Genomic DNA, 23,099 nt, shown 5'->3' with positions numbered 1-23,099 from the left:
ATTTTAGTGTTATTTGTTGTTTTAGTGATTTTTCACTACCTATTTTATTCATGTTTTTATTATTTAGTTAATGGAAGAATCTTTTGTAATGTATCTTTGATGGTGTATGCTTTTAATTAAGCGTTGTTGACTATGAATGTAGATGTAAATGCTTGTATAACTGTGTTTTAATTTTAAATGTGTCAATTGCAAAGAGCATAATTGTAAAGTTATGATGTTGCGCTATATAAATGCTCATTTATTATTATTTTTATTATTATTAATATCTTAGACTGCCAATGTTCCAATATTTAAAATAAAAGAAACCCACAAATATGAGTTAATTGATTGAATTTTTGATACGTAACAATACAAAACATTTACAAGTACTTCGACCAATATTGATTTTTAAAGTGAAAGGACAGACATACGACTAGGAGAAAAGAAAGACTTGGGCGTTGCTTTCAAAAGATGACAGCAGATAACTTGTAGGCTTTTTAATTTGTATTTGTTTGCTAAATTTCATGATCTCGCGATTGACCAGTAGCGTTTACGTCCATCTGTTATTAGCTCCTGTCGTTTGATTATGCTTCTGTACAACACATTCCCAGGTACCTCTCCCACCTGTACTCGCACCCGGATTGGCCAGAGCGCACCCCGGGTGAGCTGCGAGAAGAGCTGAGAAACAGCGTGGACTCCAGCCCCTTCTGGCTGCTGGGCCCACAGAGCATGTTCCGCTACATCAAGCGCATCATGGAGAAACGACGACAGGGACAGCCTGTGTCCTTCACCGATTTCTTCGGTCATCTGGTCGGAGAGACTCTTCTCAAAGAGGTCAGTATCTGCTGGAATAAGAGTAGATTGGGGAGTAGACTAGAGTAGGGTATCAAGCTTAACATGGAGAAACGGCGCCAGGGACAGCCTGTGTCCTTCACCGATTTCTTTGGTCATTTGGTCGGAGAGACTCTGCTCAAAGAGGTCAGTATCTGCTGGAATAAGAGTAGACATGGTGGAATAAGAGTAGATTGGGGAGTAGGCTAGAGTAGAGAACCAAGCGTAACATCATGGAGAAACGGCGCCTGGGACAGCTTGTCTCCTTCACCGATTTCTTCGGTCATCTGGTAGGAGAGACTCTGCTCAGGGGGGTCACTGTGTGGTGCATTAAGTGTAGAGTGCAGTAGACAAGAGTACCATAGATTAGAGATAAGAGTAAAATAGAGTAGAGTAGTCGAGTCGAGTAGAGTAGAGTATATGAAATGGGGGTCTTTCTTATTTTGCAAAGCACTTCAAGCTGATTAAAATCGCATGACAATAACAGGGGAAAAGCTTAACCCAGAGCTACCCGAGTTATTATCTGTTTTTGTTAGGTGAAGCTGGGTTTCTTAAATACTGTTGCTATTGTCATTGCAGAGAATGGAGTCCAAGCTGTCGGATCAGCAACAAAAAGTACAGGAAGGCACCATCCCCATGCCGCTCTACACCTGTCTGCACGTCAAGAAAAGTGTCTCGGCCATGATCTTCCACGGTCAGTTCTCTGCTATGTCTGTCTGTCTGTCTGTCTGTGTTGCTCTCTGTCTGTCTGTCTGTCTGTCAGTCTGCCTCTGTCTGTCTGTGTGTCTGAGCTGCTCTCTGTCGGTCTGTCTGTCTGTCTGTTTGTCTGTGTGTCTGTGTTGCTCTCTGTCTGTCTGCCTGTCCTTCTGTCTGTCCTTCAACCTATCTGTCTGTCTGTCTGTGTTGCTCTCTGTCTGTTTGTCTGTCTGTCTGTCAGTCTGCCTCTGTCTGTCTGTGTGTGTGTGTGTGTGTTGCTCTCTGTCTGTCTGCCTGTCCTTCTGTCTGTCTGTCCATCTGCCTGTCTGTCTGTCTGCCTGTCTGTCTGTCTGCCTGTCTGTGTCAGACCTGCCTACCCTTACGATTTGGCCGTAATTTACTACGATTTTTATTCCAAACTATGCCACTATGCTTTCCGGGGGCCCGGTAGCTCAGTTGGTAGAGCACTGGACTTGTGATCGAAAGGTCGCAGGTTCGAATTCGGGCCGGGACGGACACGGGTCAACTTTATGTGCAGACCCAGAGACGGAAGCCATGTCCCACCCCCGTGTCATCACAATGGCACGTAAAAGACCTTGGTCATTCTGCCATAAGTGCAGGTGGCTGAATACACCTAAACACGCAGACACCTGGGTAGCGCGACTCCGTTGCTGCTAGCTTTCCACTGGGAGGAAGCGACCCGAATTTCCCAGCGATGGGACAATAAAGTAATGAAATGAAAATGAAATGAAATACGATTTTTAAGAAACCGAAAGTACGATTTTTCGCATGAGACATTGGAGAGTCTGCTCCTCCTGAAATCAAGATCAGGAACCTTCGGCACCAGGCAGTACAGCCAAGCAGAACTTGGCAGATTTAAGTCATGCTATTACAAGTCTTTGAAAAAGCCCTCTACCTCCAAATAAACTCTATGCTCATTCAGCAAACTCTTGATTAGACTAATGGTGGAGCTCTCATGGTTATGTCATGTGCAAGGCTGATTTTTTTTAGATGTGTGACCACATGACATATGTTGCTTTCGTCATCCTAGATTGTTTCAATCAGTGTAGTTTCCCAGTGCTGTGTTCTAGGGTAGTTTTGATTGACTTCACAATTTGAGAAAATCCATGACATTTTATTTTTGCGAAGCAACTGAATATGAACAGAAAGAATGTTTGTGTCCTGCAAGACTTTATGAACAACTATTTCTCCGTTGGGAGAAAAATGAGGATGTCTACAGGCAAGGTAGTGTCATATTCTTTATTTTGGGTTCTCCTTTTAGTCACACCCAACGATGGCCGTTACTTTTGGCAACGAAAAACTACTCTTTCTACCACCAGATTACTCTTTTTGGCTGGGCTCATTACTCCTTGTAATTTTTGGGGTAGGCAGGTCTGCTGTGTGTGTGTGTGTGTGTGTGTGTCTGCCTGTCTGCCTGTCTGCCTGTACTGCTCTCTATCTGTCTGTCTGAGCTGCTCTCTGTCTGTCTGCCTGTCCTTCTGTCTGTCCATCTGTCTGTCTGCCTGTCTGTCTAGTCTGTCTGTGTTTGTGTCTGTCTGTCTGCCTGTCTGCCTGTACTGCTCTCTGTCGATCTGTCTGTCTGTTTGTCTGTGTGTCTGTGTTGCTCTCTGTCTGTCTGCCTGTCCTTCTGTCTGTCCATCTGCCTGTCTATCTGCCTGTCTGTCTGCCTGTATGTCTGTCTGTGTGTGTGTGTGTGTGTCTGCCTGTCTGTCTGTTTGTCTGTCTGTGTGCCTGTCTGTGTGTGTGTCTGTCTATCTGCCTGTCTGTCTGCCTGCCTGTCTGTGTGTGTGTGTGTGTGTCTGCCTGTCTGTCTGTGTGTGTGTGTGTGTGTCTGCCTGCCTGTCTGTATGTCTGTCTGTCTGTCTGTGTGTATGTCTGCCTACCTGCACTACTATTTGTCTCTGCCCTTTTCTGTCCGCCCTCCTGTCGCTCTGTCTGTGTATGTCGCCTTGATTGTCCGTCCGTTTGGCCGTCTGTCATTTTGCTGCGGGTTCCATCTATTTTCCCTCAATTACCACAAGAAACAAAGGAAATGCTAAACAATGAAAAGGTCTCATATACACCTTTCTTTATTTTAGGCTGCTAGATTGCATTATTTGTGGTCTAGTTAGGGTACAATTATAGCCTTTATGGGTGCCTAATTCTTTATTTTGTCAGAAACGGTGAATAAATAAATACAAAGTTGCTCCAAGGGCGCATTTCATTGGAGATAAAACATCAGGCTCAAAGTCGACGTGGAATACGTAATAACCCCCAATGTTTTCACGATACTTTGTTTTAGAATGGATGGAGTTCTCCCCCTTCGAAATAGGGATGCCCAAGTATGGAACCTTCATGAAGCCGGAGCTGTTTGGTTGCAAGTTCTTCATGGGACAAATCGTCAAGCGCTTTCCAGAACCTTCACTGCACTTTTTACAAGGTCGGTGTCACAGTTTTCTCATTTCTTTGAAGGCTGTTCTGTCAAATGAAAAGAAATGTGCTAAATGTGTCAAAAATTCTGTATTTCAAGAGTAGGCCTATTCTGTGTGTGTATTCTGTCACGTGTGTTATATGGCTCTAACTTGGCTCACATTCGTCACTCAGTAGTTGCAGTTCTACTTTGTCAAATAACATATATTATTTGGTTGCGATTGGTGGGTTTGTGGCCAGTCTCAACGAATCTGGTTATGTCACCTGCCAGAAACGGCGCCAGAAAGTCGGGGTGTCGTGTAGCGTAGCCAGTCGGGAAAACGACATTTGTTTCAACTCGCTGAAATGTTCGTTACTTCGGCAGAGCTGCTGAACGTTTTTAGAGTCGAGGGTGACACTAAGGAATGCCTTTATCGCCCGAGTAGAAGTTTAAAGAAAATCTAAGTAAATTTTTGGCAGTCGGGAAAACGCCGAAACTTGTTTCAAATCGCTTAAAACTTCGTCATTACTTCAGCAGAACTGCCGAACGTGATGTTAAACATCGGGGTGACGCAAAGGTCTGCCTTGATCTTCCGAGTTAGATTCTCTGGTTGCAAGGACGTGCACCGTTGGTCTATAAAATTCTACGTTTTAATTTGAAAGAAAAACCGCAGTAAAAGTTCACTTGCCGACGAGTTTCAGCGATAGTTTCCCGAATGTTGTCACATATCCAGAAAATGTTATTGAACAAATTACACATGTGTTCCTTTACAGGTATCTGGGGCAGCGCGTTCTGCATCCAGTTCAAGCGACTGCTGCAGGACGACAAGAAAGTGGACGCCGTGGAACTGATCAGGAGGGAGAGAGAGGAACTCGGTGAGTCGGACCCGGTCAATATTGATTGGCATAACATTCTACAGTCTCTCAGATAGATCCCGTAGGTCAGGAGAACATTCTGCTTTGCCTCGTAAAAGGTGCACAATTAGGCTTACAAAAGCGCTCATCGGGAGGAAGAGAGAGGAACTTGGTGACCCGAGTGTGATCCACATTTAAATCATCCTGTGTTTAAAGGATCATGACATTCTTGAACCAAGGACAACTCTTGGGGAAAGCGGGACCAATATCTGTTTTGACTTTATCGCTCGTTCGTGTGTTTTTTTGTTTTTGTTTTGTTTTGTTGGTTCGTTCGTTTGTCTTTTTGATTATTTGTCTGTTTCGGCTTTATTGTGTCTGCCCAAATCAATCCTTCGAGTCCAATGAGCGATTCGTGTTATGTTGTTCTTTGTCCAAAACGTAAAGCGTTTTAGTTAGCAGACAGTTTCATGTTGCACTTGTCAGACAGTCTACGACACAAACACCTTCACTCGTTTCATCCACAGAAAGAGAACTCCAGCGAGAGATGGACAGCCAGACAGACGAAGACAGCGACGAAGAAGGCGACCTCGCAACCAACGGCTCTGACCCCGACTCCTCCACCCCTACCCCTACCCCCGACCCCACTCCGTCTTCCGACTCGGCCAGAATCCCCGCCCGATGTCGCTCCGTAAAACGCGTCTCCACCAAGCCTAAGAAGAAAGGCTTCTGGGACGGGATGGTGGAGCGACTGTTTGACAGCAGCATCATGCAGAGTATCGAAGGCAGAGCGGCCATGGTGCATAACTTTATGCGCGGCTTGTCGCTGAACAATATGTACCCCATCTCTCCCTTCTCCGAGCTGGATGATTGCGTTGACGGACCTGCCTCTTCTAGAGCTTCCACTGCATCAAACGGTGAGGAGGAGGGGGGGGGGGGGAGAAAGAGAGAGAGAGAGGGGGGGGGAGAAAGAGAGAGAGAGGGGGGAGATTGAGAGAGAGTGAGAGAGAGATTGATTGATCGATTGACTGACTGATTGATTGATTGTTTGATTGCAGCCTAGTCTAACAACCTGTCCCTACTACATCGAAAACTCAAAGAGAGAGTAAGAGGGGAATGAGGGAGGTAGTGGGAAGGGAGAGAGACGGTTTGATTTGACGGTTTGATAGTTTAATGTCTTTAGCTAATTAAAGCCTTATCGACAATTGGTAATACACACTCTTGAAAATGCATGTATTTACATGAAGTAATGAAAATGAACATATTTACATGAAATATTTACAGACATTCTCTAGCAAGGTACCCATGCCAGGTAAAAATTACTTCACAGTTCCTCTCAAAGTCAATGATCTTTTCTATACGTCGCGGCCGGATTTACCAGCAACATTTGTCTCGCAGAGTTAGCCCATGTAGATAGTAACTACTTTGATGACAGTCAGAAGCGACACGCGTGCATCATCGATCTCTTGGTAATAATGTCTCTTTTGCACAGGTCGCCAAGTATAAATGTTACTGAGAACTGTCTTTTCTTTATCTTGCGGGTATCTTTCATCCTGCTTGAAAAACCAGTACACGAGATATCTCAAGGGAGAGAGAGAGAGAGAGAGAGAGAGAGAGAGAGAGAGAGAGAGAGAGAGAGAGAGAGAGAGAGAGAGAGAGAGAGAGAGAACAGGGCCGGACCAAATGAGTTGTAAGGGGGGGGGGGCCCTCCTTTTTTGGGGGGGCAAATCAGCGAAGTGGCGAAGCGAACTAGGGTGGTCCGGGGGCATGCTCCCCCGGAAATTTTTTGAAAAAACGGTTAAAATCTGTGCAATCTGGTGCATTCTGGGCCTTGTTTTGAGGGTTAAGAGCAGCATTGTGGGGGGGGGGGGGGGGGGGTTACCTTTTTCTCAATGGATTTCACATTGAATAAAATTTGTTAGAGACACACACAAAATTTATTTAAAAAAAAAACAAACAAACACTCAAAGCAAGGTACATGCTTTTTCCAGGGGTGGGGTTCCGGAACCCCTGGAACCCCCCCCTGGGTCCGGCCCTGGAGAGAGAGAGAGAGAGAGAGAGAGAGAGAGAGAGAGAGAGAGAGAGAGAGAGAGAGAACTCAGAACTCAGAACTTTATTACATAAGAATAAAGGTTTTAGGCTTAGCCTAATCTTCCAACCTGTCCTTGGAACATATACAGAGAATAATTGTAAACGAAAGCAAAGACTGCGCACATACACACATACACACAAACATACATGTATACACACACACACACACACACACACACACACGTATACACACACACACTGACACACACACAAACTCACACTCGCTTACACACACACACACACACACACACACATGCACACATATAGGCCTACACACACACATCCCCCCCACATACACATGCTCGCGCGCGCGAGCGTGCGCTCGCATACCTACACACATGCACATGCTCATGCTATCATTTCATACCTAAAATGAACAGTATCTCATCAAGGTATTAAACTAGTAAAACATCAAAATAGAGAGAGAGAGAGAGAGAGAGAGAGAGAGAGAGAGAGAGAGAGAGAGAGAGAGAGAGAGAGTGTGTGTGTGCGGGGATGTGTGGGGGTGTGTCAGTGTGTGTGTGTGTTAGTGTGTGTGTGTGTGTTTGAGACACTGGGGATAACTTCGCGAGCGCCAGTCCCAGTCCCAGTCCTGCGACCGTTGTCACGATTTTATCTTGCGCCTGTGTACATATTTCCCCCTCGACATATACTCAAGACTGAAATGTTGTTTCCTGGTAAAATTATTAAGAAATGAAATTAATTATGGACGAAAAGCATGTCAGTTTCTTGCATGTGAAGAAAATTGGTGGTTAAATTTAATAGATTTCACCCCCAAAATCGAATTCTTCGAAAACGTGTTACGTCCCTTGAGTAAGAAGGAAAACATTTTAGGATGAATCAAATTTCTAAGTTAAATAAAACAAATTTGTTGGAAAAATTTGGCCCCAAGAATGTAAGGTACACAAGGTCGCTCATCAGTACTATCGAAGGGTGTTTTTTTGTTCAGTGTAGAGTTTATACTAGATCAACGAGGCCGAGAAGCGAAATATCAACACGGCGAAAGATGAAAACGTCACACCGTAACAGCTCCGTGTGGATCAAGTATGATGCAAGGGAGAAAACTGTTTACCGCCAACCTGTACGTGTTTACCTCCCTTCCATTAGAAGGAAACAAAAAGGCGGTCGCGTATGAGAAATGTATCCCACTCTCTCTTGTCTGAAAGAATGTTTGCGCTGCCATGGTCTACAAAATTCTACATTTTAATTTCAATTTTAGATTGTATATATTAATTTTATTTATTTATTCATTTCTAATAGGTCATTTCAAGGAGATCTTCGACATGCACCCGACCAACCTGAAACGCATGTATGTGGTGGATGGGGGGTTGACCTTCAACTCACCCTTCCCCCTCCTCCTCCGTCCCCAGAGACATGTGGACCTCCTGCTGTCGTTCGACTTCAGTGCCAGACCCTGTGATTCCACGCCTCCTTTTAAGGTAAGTGTGGGGGGAGAGCTTTGAGAGAGAGAGAGAGAGAGAGAGAGAGGAGGGAGAGAGATAGAGAGAGAGCATTGAATTTCTCCGGATATAAAGGTTCAATAGCTGTGCAACAAAAGATAAGTTTCAACAGTTGCACACGGCATGCTTAGATATTTGAGAATGAAAAAGGCCATACTGGAACCCCCTTTTTAATCCCCCTTTCCTCCCCAAATTACTTTGAGGACAACTCAGGCTGGAGTGAATAGATGCGAGAGGAAGTTACTATTTTGTGCGTATCTTACCATTGCGTGAATGTAGGTTGACTATCAAGGATGTTGAAAACTAAAAATGGTTTCCACACCATCTACAAACTCGTTTTCCTTGAAAAATGTTTGCAGTAAATGTACACATTTCCAAGCCCTGGAAATCAGGAAATTAATAAATTTCCTAGATTTTGTTTCAGAAAATTTGTCAAATCCCTGAGTGATTCAGGAAATTTACAAATTAACTTTACTGAAATTTTTCTGTGCATATTGTTAATTTCCACGTTATGAGCATTTACTGTAACATATACATCTGTTCACAGGAGTTGCTCCTGGCGGAGAAGTGGGCTCGGATGAACAACGTTCCCTTCCCGCCCATTGACCCCACAGTGGTGGACAGGGAGGGTCTCAAGGAGTGCTACATCTTCAAGGACCCCAAGGACCCCCACTGCCCGGTGGTCATGCACTTTGTCCTCATCAACATCACCTTTAGGGACCAGAAGAAACCAGGTACATTGACGAGAAGAAATCCATATAGAGTATTGGATAATAGCTAGGGACTTGGTGTTTAGGTGTGTGGGCGAGGGTTGAGTGGTGGGAGAGTAGAATAGGGAAAGGGGGGGGGGGGCATAACGATTAAGAAATCCTCACTGCCCTGTGGTCATGCACTTTGTCATCAAAATCCCGTTTAGGGAGCAGAAGACACCAGGTAAGTTGACAAGAAGAAATCCATAGAGTACGGGATGGTGAAGGATGAGGGTGGCACTACAATAAAGAAAACATCACTGCCCTGTGGTCATGCACTTTGTCATCAAAATCCCGTATAGGGAGCAGAAGACACCAGGTAAGTTGACTAGAAGAAATCCATAGAGTATGGGATGGTGAAGGACGAGGGTGGCACTACAATAAAGAAAACATCACTGCCCTGTGGTCATGCACTTTGTGCTCATCAACAACACCTTTCGGGACCAGAAAAAACCAGGTAAACTGTCGAGAAGAATCCATAGGGAATCGAGAGGGATATGTTAGGGGTCGAGGTTGGCACTACGATAAAGAAACCTCATTGCGCATCGACATCACCTTCAGGGAATAGAAGAAACCGGGTAAATTTGCGCGAGGTTGGCACTACGATAAAGAAACCTCATTGTTCAGAGACATCACCTTCAGGGAAGAGAAGAAACCAGGTAAATTTGCGCGAGGTTGGCACTACGATAAAGAAACCTCATTGTTCATAGACATCACCTTCAGGGAAGAGAAGAAACCAGGTAAATTTGCGCGAGGTTGGCACTACGATAAAGAAACCTCATTGTTCATAGACATCACCTTCAGGGAAGAGAAGAAACCGGGTAAATTTGCGCGAGGTTGGCACTACGATGAAGAAACCTCATTGTTCATAGACATCACCTTCAGGGAAGAGAAGAAACCAGGTAAATTTGCGCGAGGTTGGCACTACGATAAAGAAACCTCATTGTTCATAGACATCACCTTCAGGGAAGAGAAGAAACCGGGTAAATTTGCGCGAGGTTGGCACTACGATAAAGAAACCTCATTGTTCATAGACATCACCTTCAGGGAAGAGAAGACACCAGGTAAATTTGCGCGAAGAATCCACAGGGAATGGGATGGTGGAAGACTAGGTTTGTGAGCGAGGGTTGAGAAGAGGGACAGTAGAGTGAGGGAGGGTGACGCTACGATAAAATAAACGAGCGAAGTACATGTTTGTCACAAGTAACAAAACACTCTTTTATTTTACTCCTAGGCGTTCCACGGACCACGCAGGAAGAGAAGGACTTTGCCGACTTCGACATCTTCGACGACCCGGAGCGACCTTACTCGACCTTCAACTTTCGCTACACCCACAATGCCTTTGATCGCCTCACGGAGCTAGCCGAGTTCAACACGCTACTCTACGTGGAGGAGATCAAACGCGAAATCCGCCACTGCATCCGGGCCAGGCGACGTCACAGCATCCGGCGACCTTGCAACTTGAAGGACATCAAGAGGTTGAGCCTGCGCAACCGGAAGCAGGACGATAAACTGGAGGCCTACATCCGGTCCCTGGACAACGAGGTTGCCAGTGTGGAGGAGGAGGACAAATCAGAGCCACAGACCCAGATCACTCGATTGTGATTGTGATTGTAATTGCTGGTTGGTTTTGTGTGTCGGTTAGGACTTCATTAAACTTGCTGGTTTGTGCGATTGTAAATGCAGCGCTGGTTTCTGTACAAGTCAGAACTAGATTGTGGTTGCTGGTTTCAAGTTGTGTAATTGTGATCGCTGGTTTGTGTGATTGTAATTGCTGGTTCACTTTATGTGTAGGTCAGAACTTCATTAAAATTGCTGGTTCAAGCAATTGTTTGACTGCTGATTTTTGTATGAGTCAGAACTAGATTGTGATTGCTTGTGTGTGACATGTGTGTGTGTGTGATTACTGTTGCTGGTTGATGCGATTTTGATTGCTGGTTTCCGCACAATTCATGGATTTCCGTACAAACTGGATTGTGACTGCTGGTTTATGTGATTGGGATTGCTGGTATGGTTGTCTGTTGTAATCTCTGGATTATGAACAATTATAAATATGATTGGTAGTTTATGTGCAAGTAAGAGCAGGATTATGATTGATTGCTTATTCCGGAGAAAGAGCAGGATTATGATTGATTGCTTATTCCCAAGTAAGAGCAGGATTATGATTGATTGCTTATTCCCAAGTAAGAGCAGGATTATGATTGATTGCTTATTCCCAAGTAAGAGCAGGATTATGATTGATTGCTTATTCCCAAGTAAGAGCAGGATTAGAATTGATTGCTTATTCCCAAGTAAGAGCGGGATTATGATTGATTGCTTATTCCCAAGTAAGAGCAGGATTATGATTGATTGCTTATTCCCAAGTAAGAGCAGGATTATGATTGCTTGCTTATTCCCAAGTAAGAGCAGGATTATGATTGATTGCTTATTCCCAAGTAAGAGCAGGATTATGATTGCTTGCTTATTCCCAAGTAAGAGCAGGATTATGATTGCTTGCTTATTCCCAAGTAAGAGCAGGATTATGATTGCTTGCTTATTCCGGAGTAAGAGCAGGATCCGTTATGAACATTCTAAATGTTAGACTAACTTATTGTCTTGTACAGAATAACAACTGTGTGAATGGTGCTATACTGAATGAAAGAGTGTGACATGAAGTTCTTGTACATCATTGTAAAGAGTGTGAATGACGTTTTAGTTTAGATGTCAAGCGCTTAGAGCAAGCCTTTTTAACGAAAGTTTTTGATTTAGCGCTATATAAATGTTCTTATTATTATTATTATTATGATTGCCGGTTTATGAAAGGGGCATTTTTTAGTCAGATCTCCGTCATGATTGCGTGTTAATGTGCGAGTAAAAACTTGATTACTATTGATGACATTATGATTGCTAATACATACATGTATAAAAGAATATTATGAAAGGCAGGATGATTGCCTGGGTGAAATAAATGCCAAGACTGGCAGACACGACTTGATGACTTACAAAAAGTGATGGGGTTTTGAACATTGTTATTGCAGGAATAGGACGACTGCCCTCCAAAATGAGAAGTGTGAAGTTATGATGATGATTGATTGATTGAGTGAGTGATTGACTGATTGACTGATTGATTGATTGGTCTAAATTACTCAAGAAGTGGTGGAAGACAGTGCATTGTGTCTCAAGAACATATGATTTTTCATTACTTGGATATGATGACGGCGAAGCAAGCAACCAACATTAGGAGGTCTTGATGATACTCAAAAAGGACTGGTTGTCTGATAAAGAATCGATAATGTTCCAGACATTAAGATTGCAACAGATCGCACAGAAAAGAACACTATAGGCCTACAGTCGGGACGATCGTCAAGAAAAAAACACACCTAACAAGCCACTGATCATCTAATGGTGATGATTGTCTGAGAAATGATGATTGTCAGGGTGTATTTACTGCCGAGAAAAGATGATTGATAACAATCGATGATTGTAAAGATGTATTTATCGTCAAGACCTTAATTATTGCAGAAACTTGCTTTCTGATGATTGAGACGGAATGAGTGTTAGTAGTTTTTTAACATTCATTGTACAGTGATATGTACAGAACTTTAACAAACTGTTGAAGGTGTTCCATTTACCGGAGCCGTACCTTCATACAACTTCAGTCTAATCCATTATTGCATGTTTTGGTACGTTCGCTACGTGTGTTGCAAATCATCTTTCTTCATACATTGCTATACGTTTGTCGCAAATCATCTGTCTTCATAGAAATAACGTGAGCGATTCGAAACAAAACGTGTAAGTTTACGAGTACCAGCGAGCTCAAACCAACCTAACGTCTTCTGTGTTGTCTGAAACATTCCTCCTCAAGGCTGATAATGAAATCTTAAACATACCTATGGCTCAGAGGCTTGGATTTAGCAGGGAGTTAGCCTGCATATCCATTTGATTTGTTTTGTTCTATTTTTTTAAATTCCAGTTCTTCATTGTCCCATTGCTGGGAAATTCGGGTCGCTTCGTCCAATTGGAAAGCTAGCAGCAACAGAGTCGCGCTGCCCATACGTACGTGTGAGCGTTTAGGTATACTGAGCCACCTACATTTCTTGCAGAATGACCGAGGTCTTTTACATGCCACAGTGGTGACACGGGGATTGGACATGGATAACAGGCATGGGAATTGTCCGCCGAAAGGAAAATTTCCGCCGAAATATTTTTTTTTGTTCCGCCGAAAAAGCAAAAGTGTCCGCCGAAAAAATAAATGGGGGAGGCAATAATGGTTCGGAAAACTGAATTTAATGGCAAACTTGGAGCTCAGATGACACCAAATTGCACTATTTGGGTTCTTTGGAGAAAACAAATTCCGGGGGAGCATGCCCCCGGACCCCCCTAAAGACTAGGCGGTTCGCGCCGACGATTTTGATATTACTTACAAATGTTCAGCCTTTTTAACTTTTTTCAATTCCCATGCCTGGATAACTTTTCTATGGCTGCACATAACGTTGACCCGTGTCCATCCTCATGAATGAAATAATATTGCCTGCAGTAGGGGAAGGGCTCCTAATATGGACCGGCTCCTAATATGGACCACCTTCTGTTCTGACAAACTAACGGCGCTAGAGCGCTCAAAAAAGTTTTATTCGCTGTATTCACCCTCTCTGGATAACTTGCACATGTCAAAACAGTTGCAGAAACAGAAATCTCAAAACCGTTAGGCTTTTTCTCTTTTTTTCACTTTTGGCAGCGTTCACTCTAAATTTGCCGCCTAAAACGGACTCGTTTCTGTCCACAGCCAAAGCTTTTATCACACAAAAATTGCTATATATGACAGCTAAAACCGTATTTGTTACATTTTAGCAGTGTTGACCCCGAGTTTCTACTGCAAACAAAAAATAATAGCAAAATCTCAAAGTATGTGCGAGTCCCCTAATATGGACCACCTTCAACAAATCGAAGAAAATAAAAGCTAAAGGCTATTTTCATTAATTCAGTAAGAAGCTTGCTGGAAATAACCTATAACTAGCCCTCGAGATTTAAAAAAAATGCAACAAAAAGTCTTCTTTTCGTGGAAGTTGATAATTTCACTTATTTTCACGCTGTTTTTGATAAGCTTCTTTAGTTTCTCGATGTGCTTCAAATAATGCTCTCATCAACCTGAAACAGATAAATCTAGAGCATATTTTAATTAGGCTGACTTGTACACTAAGTTGTATCATGTTATTTTGAAATATAGGGGGCTTTTTACAGTGATTCGCGAAGGCCGCTTCACTGGTCCATATTAGGCGCCCAGGCTCCTAATATGGACCCTTTGTGATTTTTTCTGTATTTAATTTTTGCTGAATGTCTATCAAAGCTATTTCATTCTAATTAGGCCTAACGGTTAACCTAAGAGAGAAGGACTACCAAACACAAAATGAAACTTCTTCGCAAGAAAACAAGCTATTTATCAGCATGAAACAAAAAGTGGTCCATATTAGGAGCCCTTCCCCTACTATTGAAAACAGAAACTCTTTCCGCGACGACTATTTTCAGTTAACATGTGTAAAAATGAATGCAGTAGGCTATGTTAGAAATACGTTGATGAAATATTTATTCTGATTTGGTTTTAAGTTCAGATTGTCATTTTTATTTCAAAAAGAAGAGAACGCGTATGCATTCACACATTAGCACACGCGCGTACTCACAGAGGGAGAGAGAGAGAGGGGGGGGGGGGGAGAGAGAGAGAGAGATTTGTGAGTTTCCCAAGCCATGGACTGGGTATTGTCTATGAAAAATCAGTCATATCAGCATTAATTGACTGGCCCTGGTGCTGATCAAACCTCAGATTGTGACGCGCGATGACGTAGTTGCTGACGCAATCATTCGTGATCTCTTACGTCAGACTGAATGACGTCAGTGTAGCCTAAAATACAGTCTGATGGACTGATGAGCGGAATCGGTTTTTATCGCTCCTTGTCATTATTATTGATTTATTGATTAGTATACATTGTGCGTTTCATCATAGCAGTGTGGTTGTCTATTCTTTAGTTGTTTTGTTTTTGACAAAAAATGCTATTTGATATATTTTGTTTAAGTTGTTTCCTCATTCTTTCGTGTGACCATGAATGCGTTTTTATTTAAAGAGGCATTTTTGAGCTGGGAAACTAATGTTTTTCGGCTCCGAATAACCCTCTTTGCTTCGAAGGCCAGGTAGGCCAAAAATCAATTTACTGAGCTTGTCGATCTTCGTTGCGTTGCAGTGCTGTCGGTGTTATAGTTGATGTTGCAGCTGTCGCCGTTGTTCTTAATCGAAACATTTCCATTTTTTACATTTAGTCAAGTTTTGACTAAATGTTTTAACATAGAGGGGGAATCGAGACGAGGGTCGTAGTGTATGTGTCTGTGTGTCTGTGTGTGTCTGTGTCTGTGTGTCTCGGTGTGTCTCTGTGTGTCTGTGTCTGTCTGTGTCTGTCTGTCTGTCTGTCTGTCTGTCTGTCTGTCTGTGCGTGTGTGTGTAGAGCGATTCAGACCAAACTACTGGACCGATCTTTATGACATTTTACATGAGAGTTCCTGGGAATGATATCCCCGGACTTTTTTTTCTTTTTTTGGTAAATACTTTTGATGACGTCATATCCGGCTTTTTGTAAAAGTTGAGGCGGCACTGTCACACTCTCATTTTTTAATCAAATTGATTGACATTTTTGTAAAGCAATCTTCGACAAAGGCCGGACTTCGGTATAGCATTTCAGCTTGGTGGCTTAAAAATTAATTAATGACTTTGGTCATTAAAAATCTGAAAATTGTAATAATTCGTTTATATATAAAACGATCCAAATTTACGTTCATCTTATTCTACATCATTTCCTGATTTCAAAAAAATATAAATATGTTATATTTGGAATAAAAACAAGCTCTAAAAATTAAAAATATAAAAATTATGATCAAAATTAAATTTCCAAAATCGATTTAAAAACAATTTCATCTTATTCCTTGTCGGTTCCTGATTCCAAAAACATACAGATATGATATGTTTGGATTAAAAACACGCTCAGAAAGTTAAAACGAAGAGAGGTACAGAAAAGCGTGCTATGCAGCACAGCGAAACCACTACCGCGCTGAACAGGCTCGTCAGTTTCACTCCGTTATGCACAAGCGGCGGACTACGGTCATTGTGAAAAATCCAGTGCGTTCAGTTTCATTCTGTGAGTTTCACAGTTTGATTAAATGTAGTAATTTCGCCTTACGCGACTTGTTTCTTTTTCTGCTTTTTGAACAGAAGTGTGTGAAGGAGTCTTTGTTGGATGTATTTTTTTTTAAGGAAACACTGTTGAGGGCCCCAAAGGGGGGGGTATCATCACGATCACGGGAAGGGAAATTTTAGCTTTCACGATCACAGTTACCTTGATTTTTGTCAATGATCACCGCAGTCAATGATGAAAACAAATGACGATCACGATCACGAGACTTGATTTTTTGGTCATCACGGATCACGGGCAAAGTCCCATCACGATCACAGAAATGGAAATTTCGGCAATCACGGTCACAGAAAGGTCAAAAAACACCAATCACGATCACGATTTTAAACCCTTTGGGGCCCTCACTGTTAGGGAGTTGGTTGTTTGGGTTATTTTTATTTGTACTTTGTTGGTCACATTTTTTTATATTTTATTTTTTATTTTTTTTATCAAATAGTTTTAGGAGACAGCTTTATACATTTTGAAAAGTAGCAAGAATAGAAGTGTTTTGTAGAGCGAATGAAAAGTTGTGAATGGAAAGCACAAAGCTGTAGACACTGTCCTGCAGAAACATTGCTGAAATCCGTCTGCATATGCATATTTTGGGGTTCTCTTCTTTCAAATAGATCATTCCGATTGTGTTGTTTTTGTTGACTGTATATTTATTGATCGTTATTGTTCTTTGCTGCACAAAATAAAATTGAAAGAAATAACATTTACTTATTTATTTATAAAGTGTTTTCTGGTGTTCATGCCTATTATGATATTGTTTCTGCCTCTGCATGCACCTGTGATCCTTGCCCTTGAGTCTTTTTACATTTAGTCAAGTTATGACTAAATGTTTTAACATCGAGGGGGGAATCGAGACGAGGGTCGTGGTGTATGTGTGTGTGTGTGCGCGCGCGTGTGTGTGTGTAGAGCGATTCAGACTAAACTACTGGACCGATCTTTATGAAATTTGACATGAGAGTTCCTGGGTATGATATCCCCGGACTTTTTTCTTTTTTTCGATAAATGTCTTTGATGACGTCATATCCGGCTTTTTGTAAAAGTTGAGGCGGCACTGTCACACCCTCATTTTTCAATCAAATTGATTGAAATTTTGGCAAAGCAATCTTCGACGAAGCCCGGGGTTTGGTATTGCATTTCAGCTTGGTGGCTTAAAAACTAATGAGTGAGTTTGGTCATTAAAAATCGGAAATTTGTAATTAAAATTATTTTTTTATTAAACGATCCAAAAACAATTTCATCTTATTCTTCGTCATTTTCTGATTCCAAAAACATATACATATGTTATATTTGGATTAAAAACAGGCTCTGAAAATTAAAAATATAAAAATTATGATCAAAATAAAATGTCCGAAATCGTTTTAAAAACTATTTCATCTTATTCCTTGTCGGTTCCTGATTCCAAAAACATATAGATATGATATGTTTGGATTAAAAACACGCTCAGAAAGTTAAAACGAAGAGAGGTACAGTAAAGCGTGCTATGAAGCACAGCGCAATCGCTACTGCGCCAAACAGGCTCGTCACTTTCACTGCCTTTTGCACTAGCGGCGGACTACGTTCAGTTTCATTCTGTGAGTTCCACAGCTTGACTAAATGTAGTAATTTCGCCTTACGCGACTTGTTTAACATCAGGTGTGTGCTATCGAAGCAGACACGAGACTGAAGAAATAAACAAGCGATTATATGCTTGTTTCTATCAATATGAGGCTTATATCGCGCGTATTCCGTGGGTACAGTTCTAAGCGCAGGTGTTTTTTTTTGTTTTTTTTTTGGGGGGGGGGGGGGTTTGCCATCCTTTTCACGAGTTTTCATTCATAACCACACGGGTGACAAAAACAATGTTGATAATGTGACAAATCGAAGTATTGAGTGGGTTTGAGCTTCAGGATCAACGTGGATTTTCAAAATAAGAGCCATGTGGAACCATCGCGGCGTTGGATTCGTGGTTACGAAAACAACGATTGTAAACATTCACTCTTTACAATCGTTGTTTTTGTAACCACGAATTCAAAGATAAGGCAAATGCTAAACACTTACTGAACACGCGAATATGATGACAGCTCTGTACATTTGTAGACATCGGCCTTGGTCGATAAAGATGAAACAGAAGACGAAATGCTCTGGTCGATAAAGATGAAACAGAAGACGAAATGCTCTGGTCGATAAAGATGAAACAGAAGACGAAATGCTCTGGTCGATAAAGATGAAACAGAAGACGAAATGCTCTGGTCGATAAAGATGAAACAGAAGACGAAATGCTCTGGTCGATAAAGATGAAACAGAAGACGAAATGCTCTGGTCGATAAAGATGAAACAGAAGACGAAATGCTCTGGTCGATAAAGATGAAACAGAAGACGAAATGCTCTGATCGATAAAGATGAAACAGAAGACGAAATGCTCTGGTCGATAAAGATGAAACAGAAGACGAAATGCTCTGGTCGATAAAGATGAAACAGAAGACGAAATGCTCTGATCGATAAAGATGAAACAGAAGACGAAATGCTCTGGTCGATAAAGATGAAACAGAAGACGAAATGCTCTGGTCGATAAAGATGAAACAGAAGACGAAATGCTCCCCTCGGATCCACGAAAAAGCTGGTCACACAAGAAGCCACCAAACATCTTAATATATTATTGTTCATCTGTTTCATTTCTTTCTGTCTCTCTTTCAGTATCTGTCTCTGTATCTATTTGTCTATCTGTCTCTTGTCTGTCTTTCTTTCGTTCGGTTTGCTTGCGGCTTACATGATAGATTAATTAATCAATTGATTCTTTCTTTCTTTATTTGGTGTTTAACGTCGTTTTCAACCACGAAGGTTATATCGCGACGAGGGAAAGGGGGGGAGATGGGATAGGGGAAAGGGGGGAGATGGGATAGAGCCACTTGTTAAGTGTTTCTTGTTCACAAAAGCACTAATAAAAAAATTGCTCCAGGGGCTTGCAACGTAGTACAATATATGACCTTACTGGGAGAATGCAAGTTTCCAGTACAAAGGACTAAACATTTCTTACATACTGCTTGACTAAAATCTTTACAAACATTGACTATATTCTATACAAGAAACACTCAACAAGGGTAAAAGGAGAAACAGAATCCGTTAGTCGCCTCTTACGACATGCGGGGGGCAGAGAAATAAGGATGTGGAAAAGAAGACTTTCGGTAAGTGAAATAAAGGTGATGGATCCAGTCAGGTAGAAATAAGACAACAAGAAAAGAATTGGAAAACTGCAGGGAATAGTAGGGAGAGTTTTCTTGGAAGGAAATATAGGTGAAAGGACTGGTAAGGCAGAAATAAGACAAAAGAAGAGAAGTAAAGGGGTGGGGTAGCTCTGTGGAAACACTCCCGCCGCGTGAAGGCGACCCCATGGGAGCAATCAATTGATTGCTAGATTGCTTTCTTGTTCAATTATTGATGTATGCATTGCTTTCTGTAAATGTCGCTTGCTGGTTTGACTAACTGCTTGCGTGTTTGCTTGCTTAATTGACTGGCAGACAGACGAACAGAAGGACAGACTTTCCGAGGTAGTGAGCATAGTGTTAAACGAGCCGCGCGCGCTGCACACACTGACACACTGACACACACTCACGCACGCGGCACGCATGCACACACATGATGATGATGATGATGATGACTGATGATGATGATGATGATGATGATGATACGTGACGATGAGGACGACGATGACGATGATGATTATCATGAAAGAGAGAATACTTTATAATATACATGCACAATCAAAAGTATAGAAACAAAAGATATTGTGAAAAGTCACCTAAAGGTAAACGGAGATGCACTCCAGCGCAACAGACATCAGGACACTCTTCTTTTTGTGTTTTATTTGTTGATTTTTAAAAAATTTATTTCACAACATTAAATGTTAAATACTGTCAGAGTTCAGGTTTTCTTGACTGGCAACAGCGCTTCCATCTTGCAATGCTACTCATCCGGAAAAACAACTTTTAAAATAACATCAGTTTTTACGCCATCCCGTTATGTTTTAGCAGTAGCCATGTTCGCTTTCTTTCCTAATAAAAGTATACTCTTTACATATTTTGTTTGAAATCCCGCATTGTTTATCTTACTCAACCCCAAACCCTAATAATAGCTGAGACGATTATTATGCCTATCGCGGGGCGCCACCTGTCTCAAACGGCGGCCTCTGATTGGACAGCTGTTTTTCCCGACATTGACATTTTTGTGGCCGAGGAGATCCCGATATCTCAGCGGATACGCCGCGCCCGCAAAGTTGACTGCGGTTCTTTCGGCTGGCGCGGGCTGCCTCTTCGTTCTTGAGCTTTTGTTGAGCATGTTTAGTGGGCTGAGTGGGCTGAGGCGAACTGCAAGTCAACCATTCTCGCTGTTGAGTTTTCAATGTAGAGCTTTTTGTCTGGGCTGTTCTGAAGATACTTTCTTTCTTTCTTTCTTTCTTTATTTGGTGTTTAACGTCGTTTTCAACCACGAAGGTTATATGAAGATACAAAGCCGTGAAGTAGACATAGTCTCTTATTGAGGTGAATGACTCAAGTCAGTTCTGAAGGTGCAACTCAGTGAGTCTCATTGAAACCTATACAAATCTAGTCTCTGCAAACTCGCCGGTGTAGAACTGCTCTGAACCGGATGCAATGCCTTTGTCAAACATATAACATATACAGGTATAACATCTAGTCTCTGCAAACACTCCGACCTGTCTCTGTTTTGAAGCTGGAAAGCCCTTTTGGTCCTACGAAACACGTAACTCCGTATACCTACTAAGATCATCATCCTTATTTTTTACTTTATTTTTGTACCTATGCCCCGCGATAGGCATAATAATTGTCTCAGCCGGTTAGATCAGCTACTAAGATCAGCAGATGATGACTGCAGAGATATCCGTGATGTCTCAGTGTCAGTTTTCAGTCTCCTCCTCTTGAGAACAGACTTGATTTCTTCGTCAGTAAATAGTCCATGCATCAGTGGTGAGGTCAACTAAGATTATGAGATTTATTTGTCTCCTTATTACAAGTAACGCAAAACTGGTTTACACTGTGTACAAGACCGTTGGGGGGGGGGGGGGGGGGTCACAAACAAAGAAGTAAAGTAAGATATAAAAAAAAAAACTAACTGTTAAAGCCAAGTTTGACGAAGTTGAGCTTGTCAGCTACAGAGTAACTCATTCTCATCTTGGTCGACTCATTAAGCATGCAAACAGTATTTGACTGTGAGAATGAAAATACATTGCTCATCCACTCGGCTTCCGGCATTTTCAAAGGTGACAAGAGCCAAGTGACTTATAGTTGTCGCTGCTGAGAGAACTTTGACTATTTTGTTAATTGCTTTCACTAAGTTATGATCAGCTATTTTTCACAGCTTCAAAAAGTCAGCATTGAAGGCCGGCATAGCAGCAGACTGCGAGTTGTCAGTACAGCAGACCCACCCTTTTAATTCCATTCATTTCATTCAGTTATTTACTCTATTATACCCAAAGCTGGAAAATGTGGGTCGCTTTCTCCCAGTGGAAAGCTAGGACCAAAACCCCACCCTTTTAAGACTCCCCGTTTACACCCCCCCCCCCCCCCCCCCCCGCCTTTAAGACCCTGGTTTTTCGACTAGACTTTCATTCAGAACTTGTGTAAATTTGCCTCCATTTTTTAAGGCTACATTCCCTTTTAAGGTCTGATTTCAAGTGTTGAGGCCTTAACACGTTTTACCCCACCTATGTTGACCAAGTTTTCTTTCGCCGAGACCAGCTGTGCTGCAGCAGGTCACTCGGAATTGTAGTAACTGTGTAGCAAATCAACTGTGTATCAACACGATGGAATGCAGGCGTTAGATCGACGTTACAGGAAGCGACTGAAGTGACTGTGTGTACGATATCCGTACCAGGTCAGATAGAGCCAAATGAGTGGGTACGGATATATCCGTACCTGGGAGACAATGAGTTAAGAACGGAGGTTCCACTGTAACAGGAAATTAATCTGACTCCCAGCTGCTCAGTGGATGCTGCAATCGTGGCAAGCAGACCTTGTTGAACACGACGTAATGATGACTGCTGAAATCATGACAACCACATATAGATAGATGTACAGTGCTTTAGCTCGTCGCTTCGAACACAAAGTGAACCAACTCAGTGAAAATCAATATAGCAGCTAGGCGTGACTTGCACGGAATGATTCCTATGGCGAGTAGCCTGAAGAGTTGAAATGTACTGCATGTACACTGATTCGCAGAACTGAAGTTCCACAGACTCGAGTCAGTCAGTTTCAGTCAGGGATCCTGGAAGAGCACAAAAGAAAGGAAGAAAGAAAGGGAGAAAGAAAGGAAGGAAGGAAGGAAGGAAGGAAGGAAGGAAGGAAGGAAGGAAAGGAGAACGAAAGAATGGGGGGGGGGGGGGGGGGGGGGAAAGATAAGAGGAAGGTAGGACTGAAATTGATGAGTTAATGGATTAATGGACAAAAGGAAAGTAAAAAAAAAGAAGGGATTAATGAACAAAAGAAAAGTTAAACAAATTGACTGAATGAGGAAAATAAGCAAGAACGAAAGACAGAAACCAAACAATCTCCTAAATGTGTGCGTAAATGACTCTATGGCCGAATGAATCAGTGAAGATTGAGAGATCTCTAGGCCTATAGGGTAACTGAGGAAGTAAAGAAGTATGAAATGAAATTTAAACATGTTGATACATTGGTTACGTCATTTCGAGCAAGTCGGAACCTTTAGCACAATTTGCGGTGTTTTGCAATCCTGCGTTCTACTGAAAGAAACATGTTACATCAACACAACAGCTTGAAAAAAGCAAAAAACAGACATCATTCACAATTTCGCTCAATTATACTTCATGACATACTCAACAG

At 42.1% G+C, this 23,099-nt stretch overlaps 1 protein-coding gene across 5 annotated transcripts in view; it reads left to right on the top strand.

The window, feature by feature from the left end:
- The window catches only part of LOC138948657 (cytosolic phospholipase A2-like), a 51,895-nt gene extending 39,859 nt beyond the window's left edge, over positions 1-12,036 (top strand). For all 5 annotated transcript variants that reach the window (XM_070320237.1, XM_070320233.1, XM_070320236.1 and 2 more), the window contains 8 exons: positions 591-813; positions 1,390-1,504; positions 3,809-3,946; positions 4,690-4,791; positions 5,295-5,684; positions 8,119-8,297; positions 8,866-9,052; positions 10,302-12,036. In XM_070320237.1, coding sequence (XP_070176338.1) covers positions 591-813; positions 1,390-1,504; positions 3,809-3,946; positions 4,690-4,791; positions 5,295-5,684; positions 8,119-8,297; positions 8,866-9,052; positions 10,302-10,672 — 1,705 coding nt within the window. In that variant the 3' untranslated portion in view covers positions 10,673-12,036. The remainder of the gene's footprint in view (positions 1-590; positions 814-1,389; positions 1,505-3,808; positions 3,947-4,689; positions 4,792-5,294; positions 5,685-8,118; positions 8,298-8,865; positions 9,053-10,301) is intronic.
- The last annotated feature ends 11,063 nt before the right edge of the window (positions 12,037-23,099 follow it).

This window comes from Littorina saxatilis, linkage group LG15 (genome assembly GCF_037325665.1).
Source record: "Littorina saxatilis isolate snail1 linkage group LG15, US_GU_Lsax_2.0, whole genome shotgun sequence".
Taxonomy (NCBI): Eukaryota; Metazoa; Mollusca; class Gastropoda; order Littorinimorpha; family Littorinidae; genus Littorina; species Littorina saxatilis.
The sequence above is the reverse complement of the archived record's forward strand: the minus strand, read 5'-3'. Positions and strand labels throughout refer to the sequence as shown.